The sequence below is a fragment of the Takifugu rubripes genome, chromosome 20, assembly GCF_901000725.2.
Source record: "Takifugu rubripes chromosome 20, fTakRub1.2, whole genome shotgun sequence".
Classification (NCBI taxonomy): Eukaryota; Metazoa; Chordata; class Actinopteri; order Tetraodontiformes; family Tetraodontidae; genus Takifugu; species Takifugu rubripes.
Window position 1 is genome coordinate 12,747,782 of NC_042304.1, and position 18,792 is coordinate 12,766,573.

Sequence of the window (18,792 nt, forward strand, 5' to 3'; positions counted from 1 at the left end):
AGAAAAACAAAGTGGTTCAGCCCCAGCTGGATTATAGATTGAGTACAATCTTAAGTGAGAAAGCCCATCTGAGAGCACACTTGACTGCCAGAAGTGATTAAGGTTGAGACCTAGAGTTCCAGCTCTACCTCGACCCAGCTGTGCTGAAAGTGCCTGAGCTCTGTAAAGAAGTGTCTCTCTAAATGAACAAAGGGTCTGTCTGCATGCAAGTCAGAGGCGTGATGTTCCTCATTGCCTCCCTGCAGCACAGAGAATCAGCTGCAGAGCTGTAACAGGCCAGTGAGCAACACCATTAATGCACAGGAGCTGCCCTCGCTGCTCTTGCACTACATTTGCCTTCCCCCACATCCAAGCAACGTTCACGGAAACGAGTGATTTCATTAAAGTCTGTGGCAAATCCAAACCAACCATGATGTGGAAGGTGAAATGAAGCATTGAGTTTGAATGCTACATCATTGGATTCCTCCAAGAAGCCTGGAAAACTGAGAAAATAAAAGATCAAAATTGAGCGTTGGCTCTATTCTTTATTCAACCGCTTGTTTGTTCTACAAATATTGCATGTTTCTTAAACCCACTGGCGACCCCATTTCCTTTCACTAAACCTTTAATATTTTAAACAATGAGACCCATAGAATCAAAGCTGTGAGATGATCAGTCATTTCATAAAATAGTAACAATGTATTTTATTATTTAAATAGTTAACATGCAGCAATTCAGGAGAAACAACCTTGTTGAGGTTTAATGTAGAAGAAAAATCGTCTAAAAAAATGTAAAGACCATAGAAGCCAAAAACTCAACGTAGACTTGTAGTTCAGCTAAAATATGACTTGTAGTTCAGCTAAAACAGGAACATCTGCAAGCAGTGTATCATTTAAATGTGAAAATATAGGCTTCTCGATTAATTTAAGAACAGCATAAACGCTGTAAAACAGATATAATACAACAAACACATAGAAACGTGTTAACTCAACGACAAAATTGAATGAAATCAACTCCATCGTATAAATTGAGTCTCTGACGTCCCTAACGTTGACACCAGTTGTAGTTCTCGCTGCGGCCGTGAGGTGGCGCTGGAGGCGAGTGGGGTCCCCAGTGGTGAGCTGGCCGAGGGGCGGGAGGAGGGCGCGAGTGCTGGAAGGTCCCCGAGCCCTCATATCACTGCGCTCCGGGCTTTCGTCGACATTTCTCCGCTCGGCAGAACCGAGCCGAACCGCACACGGGTGGAAATTCCGTCCCGGTTCGGACCTCCACGGGCCTCGTTCTCGGCGGAAAAGCGCGGACAAAGAAAGACACGCAGGCGGGCTGGACTACAAGTGACTTGAGCGGAGAAAAGTACTGTTGGACGGGAGAATCGGCTCGGAAGTGGTCGCTCGTTTTCCCCCCGTCCAGAATCTCTGAGCGTGTCCAGGAGGGTAAGAAAGAGACGCGCAAAGAGGGGGCAAAAAGTGGAGCGGAGAGTCGTTCAAGACAGCATCCAGACCTTCGGAGCATGGGGTAAGTTGGACATTCGTGTCCGAGACGTTCGCGGTCGGGGTCCGGGCCAGAAAGTGAACTTTACCGCGTGTCTGATCCGATTCATTGAGTCGGAATCCAGTCGTGATTATCGATATGATCGCCAGAAGGTCACATTCACGTGATGTGTGTGCGTGCGTGCGTGTGTAGAGGGGTGGGTGTTGCATCCATTTTTACACACACACACACACGCACACACACGCACGCACGCTCTCCATTTAAAAGGAGTGAATGGTTGCATCCTCTATCCTGTGGTCTTTGAATCCCAACCTTTGAACACAGATATTCCAATAATAAAAGAGTCTATTGATACTAAGGTAAGTGCACACCTGACTGAATATTCCAGCAAACGTCTCAAGTGGGTACTCACAGGACAGGGGACACGGGAGTCGTCCCCAGGCCCCTGAAACCAGGACAGACCATCAGTCCCTCAGACCAGTACCCCTCAGAGAACCGGAAGCTCCCTTTGATGAGCGTCAGTCCTGCAAGTTTCCTGCCCGACTCACACTCGCATTCTAGCCTGAATCAGTCTGTCAACACTTCTGTCCACATTCTGAGGACTAACCAGCTACCATAGCAACGGTCTCTGCTCGTCCTGTATCCCGTTTCACATCAGATGTTTCGACTGTGCGCTGTGTAACTCGGCACCTCTTTCCTCTTCCCACGCTGCAGAGGAGGTTCCCAGCGGCTGTAAAATGTTCCCGCCACACCGAGAGAGGTACCTCCATGTCTGTGTGTCCCGGCTCCACGTGGGGGGGGGGGCGGGGTTCTTGTTCCTCTTCTGAAAGTTGTCTCCATCGTCTGTGGTCCGTCAGTGGCGTCCTCGTGACTCTCCCCAACGTGTCCCCCATCGTCTCGTCCTGTCAGCACGCTGCTGGAACCCTCATCTTCATCCCAGTGGAGACCCACAAACGTGCACGCGCGCGTGGGAGATTATTGGTCACCGTTCACAGATAAGCGCCTCATCTCGGCGCTGTCTGAGATTAATATCTTTAATTACCGTAGAGGCGCGTCTCCTGGAGGGGGGGGGGGGGGCTCCAAACCTGACTGGATATTTACTGGTTTAATCTCCAGTAACGGGAAGGCGAATTCGGAGTGGCCTCGGTCTGTTTGCTTCATTTCACCGTTGTTTTCTTTTTCCTCTGAATAACTGCACCACCTCGGGATTGTGGCGAAATATCAGCTCGTATGCTGTGACCTTCATTTCCAGAGTAGAGAAAACACTACACACACACCACACACACACACACACACACACACACACGCACACACGCCTGCAGATCAGTGCTCCCACTCAAACCTGGGTTTTAAATAGTGTTTTTAAAGTTCTCACCCGCAGGTTCGGCCTGTGTTAGCGTGAAGCTGTGGCGTGTTGGCGTCAGACCGAGCCGTCGCCGCTCTGGCGTGAGGCGCCGAGGTCAGAGGAAGCGGACCCCGAAAGGAGAAATTAATTTAGAGGAACCGCCGCCAACACGAGGAGCCAGAGACTTCGGTTGCCGAGCAGCAGTGACTCACCGGGCGACATTTTTAGCAGGAAGTGGACACAGATAAATGGAGGAAGGGGAAGAAGAAAAAAAAAAAGCGAGCGGCTCCATTAGCGTTTGTGGCACTTTCACATGTCGTGACCCACGTCTCTGCTCGCCATCGTCAGCTCAGGTGTGTTGGAGCTCTGAAACAGGCCGCCGGCCACCGGCGCGGTGTCGGGTCGGCAACAAAGAGGCGGCAACTCAAATTAGAGGCATGGATGCTAGAGGAGCCTGGAGGAGAGGGACGATAGTCTGGACGTCTCTGTTGGAAACGGCTGCCGATATCTGGGGAACCAGCATCAACCCCCCCCCCCCGAGGCTCCGGGTTGTGTCTCAGAGCGCAGATGGTGAAACCCGGCGCTCAGCTGACACCGTCTTCTAGACTGTGTTTAACAATTACACGGGGGGTGGGGGGGGGGGGCGTGCGTTATCCAACCTGACAGGCTGAAGTAGCTGCGGACCACTCAGAGAACCTACGGGCAAAAAAAGAGAGAAAACGTTCAGCTGGATCTGAGTCACAACCCTCGGCTCATCCTCGCTCCCTCTCTGAGCCTCCACGTCTAAACTCTTTTAAAGGCCCCCGGCTGTTTACTGCTGGGGGGGGGGGCTTTATTGGCACTTTGGAGGAGTATCTCATCACACTCAGGAGTGACTCGGGTCCGGCTGCAGGGCCGTGTGTGTGTGTGTGTGTGTGTGAGAGACATAAATATGAGATGAGCGTATTTATCACATGAACACTGCAGGAGGGGAATGAAGCTGCCGAGACCACAGTCATCAGAAAGGTTGTGGGTTCTATTCCCGCTGTGGAGCGTGCTTGTTCTCTGGGGTCTGTCCTCTGCAGACTCCTGGAACGGACCGTTGTTGAGGAGGTCCTCTCAGGAGTAGCAGCCCCAGCTCGAGGGTCCCGTCCCCTGTGGGAACGTCGGCCGTCTCATTATCTCCATCCAGCCTGTCCAGATGAGCGTTTCATTTATAGACGCTGCTGTTGGCAGCAGCCAAATCGTTTTATATGTGAGACAGTGGAGGCGACGAGTCTTCAAGAGACAGGAGAGGCGGCAAAGAGCTGTTTATTAGCTTATATTTATGCCCCCCCCCCCATTGGTGTGTAGTAATCAGAAATACAGTAGTGGAGGATTGTTGCTATTAGCATGATGTTTAGCCACAGCTCAAAGCTAAAACAACAGTTTGAGGTCATCAGAACGCCTCGGGTCTTTTATTTATGGTGAGGGTCAGGGGGGGGGGGGGGGGCTGATGGCCTCGGCTTTTAAAGCAGAATGTTGTGTTTTCAACCAGCTCCATCAGTCCTCCAGGCAAAAACAAAGCTGTCTGGATGCATCGGCCATGGGCCCGTCCGACCTTTGACCTTTGTATTTATGCCGTAGCTGTTGTAAATATGTAAACACCTACTATGAATAAAGGACTGTCTTTATTCTGTTGCACTGGTGCCGCCAGTTCCTGCGTGCGGCACTGGTGCCGCACGGCTGCTGCACCTGAGAGCCAATCAGAGTTGTTCTCGGCTGTTCTGAGGAGCGGCAGAATCCACTCCAGACAATCAGTCGCGTGCTCCTGCATCACACCGAGAGGAAGCCGAATGCATTAAATTAAACTCAACAGTGTCGCACAGTTAATTCCCCCCCCCCGTGTGTGTGTGTGGGGGGGACCGGCCCACTGCTGCACCAGTTCAGACGACACCTGAATGATTCGCCAGAGACATTTAATCCAGTTCTAATCCGTTGGTATCAAAGCCCGGGCCTAACGTGTCCGGCCTGAGCTGATTAGCCTGAAGCTCTTTTCATCAGGGGAAATCCCTCTGAACTGGGGGGGGGGTGAATTTCTGTGATGTGTGAGGACTAATCAGTAATCAATTTTCATTAGGCAGAGGATATGAAGTCCTGACAGACGCGGTGGGACTTCTCTGTTCGTTCCTGTTTATTTAGTCTGAAGCCGGATGATCAATCCGCTCCCGTCGCCGTAGCTACCGTCGGTGTCGTTTTCCCCACCAACCACCGATCAAACTCCTGTTCTCTCTCTGAACCGTCGGGGCCGACGTGGCGCCGCCTTTTTTTTTTTTTTTTGACTGTTTTTGCAGAAACGAGGTATGATTACATCAGCGCCTGTTGAAGGGCGCCGGAGATAATGGCGCCTGCACGCAGACGCTCGACCTGTGAACAGCTGATTTCACGATTGAACGACTTTGGAGGCAACATCCAGGTTGCTCTCCGGCCGCCCCTTGGCGTTGGGGAACGGCGCCGACAGGGTGCAGATCAGATGATTGTTGTATGAACAGTTCTGGCACCAACACACTGCAGGCGGGAACGCACAGTGAGTCACGTCAACATGTTTGGCACCTGAGGCCGACAGATTAACACAGTCACAACCACCAACACACTGAATGTTTGCCTTTTGCATCGTGAAGCGACGGTTGTCCGGGCCTGGGACGGACACGAGGCGATGGAGACACGATGAAGGCGGAGGAGGACGGCGGCGGGTTCAAATCTGGCTGCACGTTAGCTTGACTGGAGTCTGATTGCCTCTGGGTGTGAGCGTGTGATGGATTGGCGAACTGTCCAGAGTGTTTAAGGGTAGATGGACGGATGGGAGGATGGATGAATGGATGAATGCATGTCTGATTTCTCAAATTCGGGGTCCAAAAATAACCACCTCAAAAACGCCAAAAGAGGCGTCTGTGAACAGAAAACGGTCACATTTGTTCAATTGTTTGTTTTTTACATCTTGTAAAGAGAAAACAGGATTTACAGGAAGTGAGTTTTGCTCTCTGCAGCCTTTTCTCGTCCTAAATTCTCCCCCTCGCTTGCGTTGCTCCTCAGAACAGTGAGAACTATTGTGCGTATGCAAATGGAGGCTATTCCTACCAACTCCAGTGGGAACAATGCTTCATATACTGGAGGCCGACCTATATGAATGTTGTTCTTCTGCTTGGCCTCCACGGCACACATTATCCTAATTACTGCAAATGTCTAATTGACTGACGGGGGGGGAGGGGGGGCGGCTCATTTTGCAAACCCCATTAGCTGTGTGATGTTGCACACATTCACCAAAGTGCAGCGTTTCGTCACCCTGGGGTCTGTTCCCGTGCACAGAGCGAGTGGCGACGCCTTCAAAGAGAGCAGGGCGGTTAATTGATCAACCAACTAGTTAATCAGCAGCTTCCTTTGCGCCCAAACCCTCGCTACGCCACAGCAGCCCCCAGGACACGTCTTCTTGACACGTCTTCACAGCATCGTTGTGGAGCCAAAATAGGTCAAGAGGGTTAATAAATAGCATTCGAACAGTCAAGAAAAATGAGAAACTGTTGGTTTTAATGATGCAAATAAAAGCTTTTGAGCTTTAATTAGTGCGAACATGCGATGTTTCTTCTATCCATAACATGAAACCCTTGCATAATTTCTGAAAATCACTGAATATTAATTAAGATTTCTTTGTTTACGGACCACGTTCTATCATGAACAAAGCACACGTTATAAAAATATGCTTACAAGGAGTTGTTTGTCCCTCCGCTGCGTTTGAGACCAACAGACAGAGGTAAAGGTCTTATTCAGAGCTACTGGGCCTCTACAGTCTGTCAGCAGCACCTTCTCAGTTAAAACGGTGCTCAAGGCTATTTCACCAGTGTCTCAGAACACCCAGTTCACAACTAAACAGGTTTCACTTATAAAGATTTGCTGAAATCGTCCACGGTTTCGTAGCAGGATTATTCCCACTCGAGTTATTTGGTCATAGCAGCTTTCTTTTGCTCCCGATCTCACGAATATTAACAGAATATTTCCTGTTGTGTGGAGCAGAAAGGCATCAAACCATGTCAAATCCAGCTTTTTCCACGTCTGCCCGCTGAATGACTTTTAGACCTCACGTCGGCTCTGATGACTTGTTTGTGACATTTCAAAGCAGGCGGCTGTCAATAACTTAGTAAATGTTAATTCTCAGCTGAGGGCGTTTCTTTTAAAGGTCAACACTTGGGATGAGGTGCAGGTGGATGGTTATCATAGTTCCAGCTGTTGTGTAGTCTGATCCTCTGTTATTTCTCTGTTTCACCCGTGGGACGCGTCGGTGGATGGAGGCTTATTAAACGTGCGCCCGGCGCTCTTCCTCTCTCGTACAGGGAGCAGCCCATCTTCAGCGCCAGAGCTCACGTTTTCCAGATCGACCCGGCCACCAAACGCAACTGGCTGCCAGCCAGCAAGCACGCCGTCACCGTTTCCTTCTTCTACGATGCCAGCCGCAACGTCTACCGGATCATCAGTGTGGGGGGCACGAAGGTAACGGTTCGGTTGGAGGTTAGGGGGAGTAACGGACGAAGGGGCGCTCCGCCGTGGACGCCGGTGCCTTTCAAATCCAAACCCCCGGGAGGATTCTGAATGGGCACCTTCTTGTCTCCTCTGTGATGTTCAGGCCATCATCAACAGCACCATCACCCCCAACATGACCTTCACCAAAACCTCCCAGAAGTTCGGCCAGTGGGCAGACAGCCGGGCCAACACCGTGTATGGGCTGGGCTTCTCCACGGAGCAGCAGCTGCAGCAGGTAGTTGTGGCTCTGTGGGGCGTTATCGGGAGAAAAGCCTCCATCAGAACCTGACCTCTGGGCCCGAGCTCAAAATCTCAGCTGGGGAGTGAAAAAGTCAAAAAGTCCTTTTTCTTTTTTTCTCAAATTTCAGTTTGCGGATCAGTTTAAGGAGCTGAGGGAGGCAGCTCGCCTGGCCAGAGAGAAATCTCAAGAAAGGTTCGAACTGGCCAACCCGGCGCTCAGCATCGCAGCTCCAGAGGTAAAAACACACACACGATCTGTCCTTTATACCTATAATTAGATAAAATATGAGGCACACAAAGGGAATTTCCACAGCAGTTTGTCTGTCGGTGAGATTCCAGCACCGCGGTCGTGAAAGCTTCTTCTTGTCTGAAGAAACGTTTCCATTAAACTTTCAAATGTCAAAGTGCTGGAAACTGTCCGGGGGGAGTTCGGGATCGGAATAATTCTGCCAGGGATTTTTACATCTGATTTGCATCTCAATCAAGGGTTCTTCGGGGCTTTTCTCTGTGTGTTTGACCCACCGAGCTCTAAATGAGTTTCAGCCCTGAGTGTTGATTTATGGCTTTATTGGCTCTTTAAACAGCATCCCTGATTATTGGCTCTTTAAACAGCATCCCTGATTAATAATGTTGAAGCTGTGAGCTTGAAGACCCAGCAGCAAAATCCCAACAACCTGTCTCCCATTGTTTCTATGTTAACCATGTACAGATTCACTGGAGATTAGACGGATCCCATCTGTCCGCTCCATTATCCCCCCCCCCCAACCTGCCGGTTAACTTCATTAAAAGGTTTCAAGCATGACAAATGGAGATGGAAAGCAGAGAAGCGGCCAGCTGAAGGTGTTTGGGGGGCTTGTCGTGATAGGGACTGAAAGAAAGAAGAATGAGGGGTCTGGAGAATAGAGGGACGCTGAATCATTTATAATTGAGGAGAGTCGAGCTGCTGCTGAAGGGACAATGGGCGGCTTTTCCCCTGCCGGAGTGTGTGGTTTCACGGGGAGAGTCGGTGGATGTGGTGGGCCTGGCAACAAGGAGGAATCGGTGCCACGTGAACTTGTGAGAGGGTTCTGGGCAGCGACACCACTGTGTCTTCAGTCAGGTGCAATAAACCCGCTTTTGTTTCCCTGGCATGAGCGATCCGTTGTGTTTGGGAGGCCTCGGCCCCGGTTCTGGGACCAGCCAGATAAGAGCTGAAGGTTTGTCCTGCCTGTGTAAGAAGGGAGAGGGGAAAAAACCCAACGCAAAGATCCACGTCGCACTCGCTAACATCAGCATCGCGTCCAGCATTGGTTTATTTGGAGCTAACGTGGCAAAGAAACAATGCAAAACATATTTAAAATCACGACTCTAATCTGAACAACCGGACCAGGGTTGTTCAGGAGATGGGGATGCCAACCATGGTGTCATGATTGATCGAATGTGATGCTTCACTTCCTGAAAATCTGGAGCCGTAACCATGGTAACTAGCTAACTGCTAGACATAATCAAATTTTAAGATAATGTACATATATGTGCACGGCATGGACGGATTCAGACGGATCAGTTTTCCCCTGCAGCCCACGCAGCAGAACTGAGGTCCTGCATATGTTCAGGCCGCACACGAAGGTCAGAGGTCAGCTGCAGAAATGAACAAGCTGAGACGTTCCGTTCAGCCACTCAAATTCACACCAGCGATGCAGGAGGAGAAACAACACCTGGGCGGCGCTTCAAGGTCAGACGCCGATGAGCCGAGTGCCGTCATTGATTTTGGTGTCAGGCAGTGAATGCAGAGGGAGCGTGGAGCTGTTGCCGTGGTTATTCTCATGGCTTCTTTACGCTCCACCTCACCGCGTTGCTGCTTTTGCCCGTATGATCCGGAAACCAGCACCAGAGTCGATTGTATTGGTTTAATCACTGCCAAGTAGTGACGGCAGCCCCAGTGTGGCTGTGATGGGAGTTAAGGGCTCCGTTAAGGCTTTTACATGCTTCTATCTGTGGAGTTTCTAATCCATTTAGCCCCTTGACATCCGATGATTAATTTCAGACTGGTTGTCTTCTCCCTATTTAACTGGCAGGCTAATAAAACTGACACCGTCTGACGATGTAGACTTTGCATCCCTCTCAGCATCGGCAGCTTCTCCTGGTCAGTGAGCTGCGCCTGCACACGCTGCTGGTGCAGAGCACTTATTCTGCCCCCGACGGAGACAGCTGGGGATCTGCACGTGGCAAAGCTCCTGCATCCCACCGTGTTTGCAGAGCTCAGAGACCAGGCGGAAGGGGAGACGGTGGGAGGTTGGGGGAGATGATAAAAAGCAACACAAAGAGCATTATAGAACCGAGGAGTTCTCTTAGGCAGTAAAACCACATTTAGAAAATAACGTTCATGCATTTTTGAGCCGACGCTCCATTTAAAGGATTTAGTTTTCATGCAGGACTGGGAAGTGAGCCATGTGTCCGTGCGGCTTTAACAAAGAGTCTTAATGTAAAAGAGGGAAAATGGAGTCCTGAAATGCATCACCGGGAGAAGAGAAAGTGAAGAGAAAAGATCTGATACTTAAATATGATGGAATCGATAGTGCGACGCTGGTGGATGTTCCTGAGCTTTGAAGCCCTCGCCGTTCCCCGTTCAGGATACGTCAGAGAGTTTATGGGACATTCCCTCACATGACATGCGTGTCACCTGCGGACACCCTCGAAGCACCGAGAGAAAAAACGTGTCGGAAAGAGTGAAGCTGAAATCACATCCGAACGTTAAAGCATCAGCAGGATCCAGACGCTCTTTTCTGACAGGTAACAGCTGTCATTGGTTTGTGTCTGCTGATTGGAGCTCCGTTCTCCTGCGCAGCCTCCTCCCATACGTGGTATCTATGCAGAGACGGACAGAAATGTCAGCAGCAGAAGCAGCGCGGCATGAAAAAAAAAAAAAGCTGCTAAAGAGAAAAGGGTTTGCTTTGTGGGACTTGTGGGTTCAGCCAGAAGGAAAAGTGTGCCAGGGGAAAGCCGAACATGGACCGTGAACGCACGGATGCGTGAACTGTTGTGGTTTGTGGTCTCATGGAAAGACAGGGTGTAGAGAACAGGGGCGCCCTAATCCGAATCAAGGCGGTAAATAAGTAAGGAGTGTAGATGTACTTGAGGGGAACAGTGGCACAAAGATGTTAGGATAGAAGCTCTCAGGGGAGCCGTTTAATATTTAAGGGATGTGTAAAAGATTACAAAGCAGGCCTTCATGAGAGGAGCACTGGATGGATGGCTGATTAGTGACTGAATTACTGCCTGATTCACTTTGAATCCTAACCTTTTCCTTGTTTTCTCCTCATTTGCCTCTTTTGCGCGACGTGCCTTGGAACCGTCTCAACTCCCAGCTCTCCCAGGTGCGTGAAAACACCCTCTGCAGCTCATAATAAAAGAAGACAACCTTTTACTTTTTTGTCTGCGTTCACCGTCGAGCATCCTTCCATCCCACCGTCTATCGTGCTCAATAATTAATCCAGAGACTGATAAAAGTTGACTTCAGAGTAAATTTAGCTACACAGCGCAGCTACCAATGAGCAAACGCTCTGGTAACTACGGCAACAGGGAAATAAACTGTGCAATTTACTGCTACCTGGAAACGCCCAGTGTAATATTGTTCTCTCCATTAGACACTGAATTGATCACATCCCTGCTCTTTAGCTCCATAGACGTCGTACACGCTGTGTTCTTTGAAATTCATTGTTTAGCCAATTTCGACCGTTTCAATTCCTTGTTTCCACTCGTGCTTGTTGGCCCACAACATGCAGGAAAACTGTTGTAAATCCGTAATCCCATTTATGATTTAAACATGATGTAAACATGAATTATTCACGGATATGCACAGCCGATCCATTGGCTTTGGGGCTGGAGATATCTTCACTCCCATTTTTTCCAGTTCTTGGGCTTTCTCCCCTGGATTATTTTATTTATTACCCTTTCTGAACTGTATACAATAAACTGTTCTCCAGCCTGCTGATTAATAATAAAGGCCTTTTTCTACAGTAAGTGCAGGGTCGAGGGGGGTTTCAGGGAGGTGCTGAAGTTGACGACAGAAGGGGTAGAGACACGAATGTGCCCGAGCTAATTCATCTGCATGCTGCGCTCTCTTAACCTACGACCCCAGACCTGCAGAAAATTGTTCCCAAAACAGTGTGAAAAGAGGCTTGGACCCATTTCTGGGCAGCAGAAAAGGAAAGCGGATCAGAACAGATTGTCAGGGCCTGACTGTGCCAAACTGGAGTCCAGCCACTCGCTTTCCATTAGATTCAGTCTCTCTTTTTGCACATTAGGGGAAAATAAATACCTCTTTATGTAATGTCTCCCTCTTCTGTGTGTAAAGGCTTCATTAATATAACAAGCTAACGAGGCAGGTGCAGTTTTCAGCCATGATATTGGACTGAGCACACTGTTAACAAGTTAACTGTTTACCAGCCTGTTTAAGTTCTTATAAGACAAAATGAACTTTTGGAGACAAAGCCTCTGTGGTCACACTGCAGGAGCTCAGACTGGACATGTCAGGCACCCACAGGTGGGGCTGTGTCCCTCGAACCTCAACCTTAAAACTTATTAACATTGCTTGCAGAATAAAGCCGTTAATGTTGGCGCTGATTCCCTTCAGCTTCACATCTCATTGGCTTTGTCCCATCTGCTGGTCCAGGAGTCAGAAGATCGCTACTCTCCGCTGCTCACCGTCAATGGGCCGGCCGAGGAGAAGCTGTTTCGCAGCAAGAGCGCCGAAGTGGAGCTGACGGTGGAGAAGGAGAGGGTCAAGAAGATGCTGTCTGAAGGGTAACCGCTGCCTTTTCTGAAACATACCACACATTTAAAAACAAACAACCGTTTCTGATGTTAAATTGCATTTGCAAAAACCAGAATTTCTTCTATTTTTAACTATTTCTTAGATATTTTAGAGCTCACTATAAAATACAGCGAGTGCTGTGAAGGGTATTCATTAAATGAAGGTGCTCTTCTGCATTTAGCGAGGGGCAGAGTGGTCCAGTGGGTCCACACGAACGAGGGAAACGTCTGACCTGGAAACCAGTTTAACTTTGTTGGGCAGAGCTTTTATCCACTATACACCAAAGTTGGCATCTGAGTTCGCCGGTACGTCCCAGCGAGCGACCAGCGGCGTTTCCTTTGTCGCCCTGTCTGGCGTGATGATCGAGCGCGGCTCATCTGCAGCGGCGCTGTCTTAAAATGACCTTGACGAGCTCATTGGGAGTCTGGTTCCATCAGAATTTCCCAGGTGGATCTGACCATTAGAGGTCCTGAATCTCTGCTCTGCTCTGTCTGGATTGTGACAGTGATGGAGGCGTGCAGACCTTCCTGCACTCAGCCTGCCGTCAGAACTGAACCGAACTGTCAACTGACGAAATCTGGTGAAGTCATGAATGCTGCAGACAATATTATTGCTCCCAGCAACATATACAGCTGCACTTTCTTCAGTTTCTCAGCTTTTACAATGTCCGCCAACTAGATAAAAAAAACAACACCGAAGGTCTTCATGCAATTGAAAATAGCCCAAAAAAATGTCGTAAATCAAATGTTGAAATCGTAGATGTTTTTGGGTAAGTTTGTGTCTCGGACCGACTGGGACAGGGTCAAGTTTACCGCTCTGTTGCGTCACCTTTTCCTCTAACAGCACTAGTAACGAAGGTGCTGCAATTTCAGAGGTGGAATATTTCAATAGTCTTACATGATGGAGGGTTTTAGCAGCTCGGTGATGAATCATTTAAGAGGAAAGTTTTAGTCTGCATGGAAACAATACAGTCCTGTTGTTTCTGCAGTGCTAAAAGCTCATAATTGTCCTTCACGAAACAACCAGATTCCATCTGAGGAGTGGAAAATTGCCCACGCGTGATGCTTTATGTGTGATTATTCTAAGAACTTTTCCAATGATTGTATGAAGGGGCTTATTTCCCCCCACCCCGTTGCTATGGTGAGTCACGGCGTGGGCTCTGACATTTCTTGCCTGTCGTCAGGTCCATGTGTGAGATCAACCTGGAGGCTGAGCTCTTCACGCTGCAGGACAGCAATGCAAAGTTGGTGGAAGCGCTGCAGGAGGCCAACAGCAGCGTGGAGCAGTGGAAGAAGCAGCTTTCTGAATACCAAGAGGAGACCGATCGCCTCAGAGACCAGGTGACGTGCACGAGCCTGGGAAATGTAACCTTGTGAAAGTGTTTATACCCGGATATTTGGGTGAGAATAATTGTAATTATTTAAAGTCCAAATTGCACAGTCAAGCGTACCAAGTTAGTATGGTTGCTGTTGCAATGCATTCTGGGGTTTGTAGTATTCCTCATATGCCTAAAAAATACTTGCAGTCATTATATCATATAAAATCTTGCTATAAACTGGTTATTTTGATACTAATTAATGTAGTCTGTATTCCAACACCAGCTGAGGCAAGTTTTACACACTGCACATATAAATGCATTCCTGTCAGGCAGTTCTCATATGTGTGTCTGGAGATTGTTCTGAAAGGAACTTTCAAGGTTGACACTAGTGTTGTGATCCCACACAGCTTCACATTCGTGTCTGATAACCGTCGGAGCTTAATCCGAGTAGCAATTATCATTCATTTATTAATGAACTCCGAGGTCGGGTTGCAGCATGACAACTTCACCGCTTCGCTGAATCTGGACAGACGCGTTGCTGCGCTGCATCTCAGCCTGAGTGTTTTCATACCGGTCCTGCAGTGTGCGACTCTACCAGAACGCTCCAGCGTGTTTCCAGGCCGTGTGTGAGGACCCAGCTGACGCCCCAAAGCCAGAATAAAGGAGAACATATGTTTACTTGGTCAGCGTATGACCGCTGAGATACGGCTGCATCTCTTTTACTCATACACACACAATGACACTTGGTCTCCGACCTGCAGATGCAGCTTTCATTCTGCATTCACACACACACACACACACACACACACACACACACACACACACCCCTCCTCCTCCTCTTCCTCCTGATAATTGTTAGTGCTGGTTAGACTTCCCAAGACGTCTCCATCGGCACGATTATATGAGGTTCTGCTGCTGCAGTTAAACTGACCCACTGTGAAACTGGACCTTTTTCTATTGTATTTATGTATTTATTTTTAGCCCATTTTCTTTACTCATCTATCTTCTTGAAAAGAGCCAAAGCCTCGCCGTACACACACACACACACTCAGCCATTTGCAGGAAAGTCAACCAGGTGGCTGGAAGTAGAGCAGGCCTCCTGGGCTTCAGAAAAGGGATGTGGGGGTAGTGATGTGTGGTTTTTTTAACCCCCTTTTTGGGACAGGACACCCTACACAGCACACAAGCCTCTCTCTTTCTGCCCCAGTTAGACAGACCATAAATCATGGTTTGATGGCCAGCATTTTCACCCCCATCACACTCGTGGCTTCAGCCATGCTTTCTGCTAATTTCACCGCAGAAAGCAGGTTTATAATCCGTGTGTGTGCGCGTGTGTGCGTGTGTGTGGTCATTTATGCATTTATTTTTAGAATCCATAGTACTTTTGGTAACTGTGTATAAAACGGCAGCTGCTTTGTCTGAAATGTGGCCGAGACTTTGATTTGCATCCAAAATCTGTGTAGCGGGTCTGTTTGTTGTTTGTTTCTCAGTTTGGGGACTGTTTTGTTGGCACGTGTAAGTGTTCGGGGGAGGATGGTGTAGACCAGATCCATCCATGCTGACAATTAATGCCATGTTCTGCACAGTTGAAGGCAATGGACACACACACACACCACTCAGGCAGGTTTTTAGAATTCATACAGTTCCTAGATGCAGTTATGGTGCCTCTGGAGACGACATGGCATGAATAACAAAGGTCCCGAGTCCTCTGGGATTATCCCAACCTCACACCTTGCTGGGGCCCGGGCAGCTCTCTGAAGTCTGCTGCATCCCAGTGTGGAACCAGCCGAAGCCAGTTGGAAGTTTTACTATATTTCTAATCTCCGTTAATCAAAACAAATAAGTCAGGCACTGAAGAAAATGTTATCTTTGCTTCCTCAGAATTTGTTTAAACATTTAGAATCTGCTGGTCAGCTGCACCGTGGGGCACAAAATCAAAGGGCTGATTGAGGGTAAAGCCTTTAAGGGGAAGTGCAAAGATGGAAGCATAAATGTTCGTGTGTGTGTGTGTGTGTGTGCTCCAGGTAGCAGAGCTGGAGGCACAGCTGGGACAACCTGCTGCTGCTGGTGAGACTGGTGAAGAGCTCAGTCAGTCAGTGGAGGAGCTGAAGGCGCAGCTCAGGGCCAAAGACCAGGTGAGACTCAACACGCCAGAGTTTCCTTAAAACCCTCCAGAATCAACATTTGCACACACGACGGTCCGAAGATCACAGCACATGGTACAGGTCACACCTTTCAGAGGGAACAACTGATCTCCATAGCAACCGACAGCCACAGAGAACTCTGAGAAGAGTTTACATCCAGGTTTTGTTGCAGCTGGAACATAAAAAGATGAATAATAAAATAACCTTTAAAAATGTTGAAGATGGCCTGAGCTACTTCCTGTTGGAAGGGAAGCTTCTGTGTGTTCTGACCTTTGGAAACGGCACCAAGCTTGTCTTCACATCCGTTCTACGCACCCGATGTTGGTGTGACAGTGACTTTTCGATGTTTTCAGGAAATTCAGACTCTTCAAAGCAAGAAAACGGACGTGGGTGAGCTGGAGAAGGAGCGAGAGGAGGCCGTGCAGAGGCTGCAGGTAAGCCTGCGGACCCACGTGGGTCGTCAGAACATCTCCCATACAAAGCTTACCATGGCAACCGTCGGGAGGAAAGGATAAAATATTCCAGGTTGGGGGTCACGGGGTAGTATGTAACTGTTCATTGTGTTTCCACGGTTACTGAGGTCTCTGTATTTCATGGACCACGCTGGAGTTGAAAACCTCTTTTCCCCATCAGATTACGTTGTTGTTTGTATATTATATGTGGATTAAAGCTTCAGAAACACAATTTTACTGACTGCAGACAGACAATAGCCCACAGCCCAGATTTTTAACATCCCAAACGCAGGAGACGGCACCAAATGCACCATTGTTCTCCGCTAATGGAAGCGATGCCTGATGCATATTGCATGGCCTTTGTTAGGTCCTCTGTCACTTTAATTTGTGCTGTCATTTTTGTGAATTATGTTTGTTTATCTTTGCCCTTTGCCGTCCTCGTGCCCCCCCCCCCCCCCCCCCCCCCCCTTCCCGTTCGTTGGGTTTACACAACAGTTATGGAAAGCACACATTTCCACGTTTAAATAAGCAGCTCAGTCTAAGCAAACCTGATGGGATGTTTCCCTGCGAGATGTTGACTCCACATCCGTGTTGGTTCACAGGATGTGGAGAGACGAAACACGGAGCTGGAGGGCCAGATCCAGAGCGCTGAGAAGACGCTGGCCTCCAGCCAGGAGGAGCAGGCGCAGGCGGAAGTGGAGGTGCGGCGCGTCATCGAGGTCCTGGACGTCAAGATCTGCGACCTGAGCGACCTGAGACGGAGCCTGGCCAAGCTCATCGCCGACTAGGCAACAATCAAAGCGAGTTGGAGACACACAGGACGGGGGTTGACCTTTATGGATCCATTCTTCTTCTGTGATTAGTTCAGGTTAACAGCAGGTACTCTGGACCTCTTTAAGGTGCCTCATTCTAACACATCTGTGGTGTGCATCATTGCCACACTGGGACTGGAACCTAGACAACATCGTCAGTTCTACTACAATTTATGATATTTCTTTTTCCTTCTATCAATGATTCTACAATTACATTTATCATCACTGAAAACATTAGACGCATTTGCTCAGGAAGAATAATGGTACCGGACTAGCCTGTCATAAATGTGTCTTTATCTGTGGTGTAACGTGCTCCCAGCGGCGCGTAGAGGACGCGCTCATGATCAAACTAACGACTGTTTGAAGGGGGGGGGGTTGTGGAAGTTGACATTTATACAGCAGTTGTTTTTTTTGTATGTATAGATCGCGCTCAATCCAGTAACGTTAGCAATGTTAGGTTATAAACTGATGCATCGAAAAGCTCTTTAAAGCGCCGTCGTGGCAGCGTAGACGGAGCAGCTGCAATTTTAAACACACCTGCGCTAAAACGTAGCCGTTCCGTGTCGTTCAGACCCTGTTAATGGTTAAGGTCATTCTTTTAAACGAGCAACGCTGAGCAGCGTTTGTTCAGCAGCAGCCTGAGCATCAGTCTCCCACCCACGATGGTCCCGGTCACGGCAGGAGCTCCTGTCTCCAGCTGATTCCGACGCCTCACGTGCTGATGTTTGCGCCCAGCTTCCCTCCACTAACCACCCTCTCCCTCCCTCGTCTACGTTTCCAGTGCCGTCCAACCACAGTAGGAGTATTAAACCTTTACAGCGGCCCAGGGGAGCAGCACTGCATGAGCTCTGCAGACGTCCTGGACCCGCTAACGCTGCTGTAGCTGCAGTAGTTTGACTTTGTTTACAGAGCTTGTTAACGGTCTGTCGCTCTTTGCGTCTCACAAAATGTGTTTAACTGGTCACAAAGGACTCGTTAATGCAATAAAGTACAAGTAGCACTAACGTGATGTGGAAGCATCTAAATACTCACTTTTTTCCTGTCAATGAACCTGCGCTGCTATTGATAACGTGTTTATTATTTGTACACATCAGGTGGTTAATGGAAGCGGATCACAGGAATAACGAGCAGCCATTAGCAGCCTGCGTAGCTCTGTACGTGCAGCCTCATTTCCACCCTGTTTATGTTACAGTTGTGCATTTTTAATCGCTCATGAATGAAATCGGCTCCTCCTCCACCTCCTGCTGAGGAGTCGAATTCTAATTGCCTCCCAACTGTCAGACTCTGGAATCTTTGAAGACCGAATTCTTCTTCCCCCGATAAAAAAAAAAAATCGGCACAGCAAAATGTAGAAATCCGCCAGCGAAGCAGTCCTGGAGTCGAGGAATTCCTCAAATACTGCGTTCGTGTCCACCAGACTCAGATTACTGCGCTGTAACTGAAGGCCACCGGACCCCACCAACTTCAGCACTCACATAGGTGGGTTCTGTTGTATTCTGTGGGCTGATGGAACAGCCAGCGCTTGAACTTAAACCACGTTACCGTTTGCAAAAGGTCAACTCACTGGTTGACCAAGAGGGGCCGTGGAGTCACTTGAATGGCTGATGGGCTCTTTGGACCTGCGGTTTCTGTTGGTTCTGCAGTCCCGTTGATACCCGCCACACAAAGGACGTGCGCTGTGTGCACGTC

At 48.9% G+C, this 18,792-nt stretch overlaps 1 protein-coding gene across 2 annotated transcripts; it reads left to right on the forward strand.

Annotated features, from left to right (window-relative positions):
- The first annotated feature begins 1,072 nt into the window (after positions 1-1,072).
- Positions 1,073-18,186, forward strand: homer3b (homer scaffold protein 3b). 2 transcript variants are annotated; one of them, XM_029827685.1, is made up of 11 exons: positions 1,073-1,494; positions 2,185-2,230; positions 7,159-7,315; positions 7,449-7,580; positions 7,714-7,821; positions 10,930-10,938; positions 12,237-12,367; positions 13,561-13,717; positions 15,720-15,830; positions 16,193-16,273; positions 16,894-18,186. In XM_029827685.1, the coding sequence occupies exons 2-11, from the start codon at positions 2,208-2,210 to the stop codon at positions 17,077-17,079; spliced, it is 1,095 nt and encodes a 364-aa protein (XP_029683545.1). In that variant the 5' UTR covers positions 1,073-1,494; positions 2,185-2,207; the 3' UTR covers positions 17,080-18,186. The 2 variants fall into 2 exon arrangements, with proteins under 2 accessions (XP_029683545.1, XP_011613352.2); XM_011615050.2 differs by lacking the exon at positions 2,185-2,230 and having other exon boundaries at positions 1,074-1,494.
- Positions 18,187-18,792: the final 606 nt, after the last annotated feature.

What these genes read in the sequence shown, in the direction of transcription:
- homer3b (XM_029827685.1), top strand. Translation starts at nt 2,208, where the DNA reads ATGTTCCCGCCACACCGAGAGAG. An exon ending in AAGAAGATGCTGTCTGAAGG is followed by an intron (nt 12,368 to 13,560) that starts GTAACCGCTGCC and finishes GCCTGTCGTCAG; the next exon opens with GTCCATGTGTGAGATCAACC. An exon ending in AGCTCAGGGCCAAAGACCAG is followed by an intron (nt 15,831 to 16,192) that starts GTGAGACTCAAC and finishes CGATGTTTTCAG; the next exon opens with GAAATTCAGACTCTTCAAAG.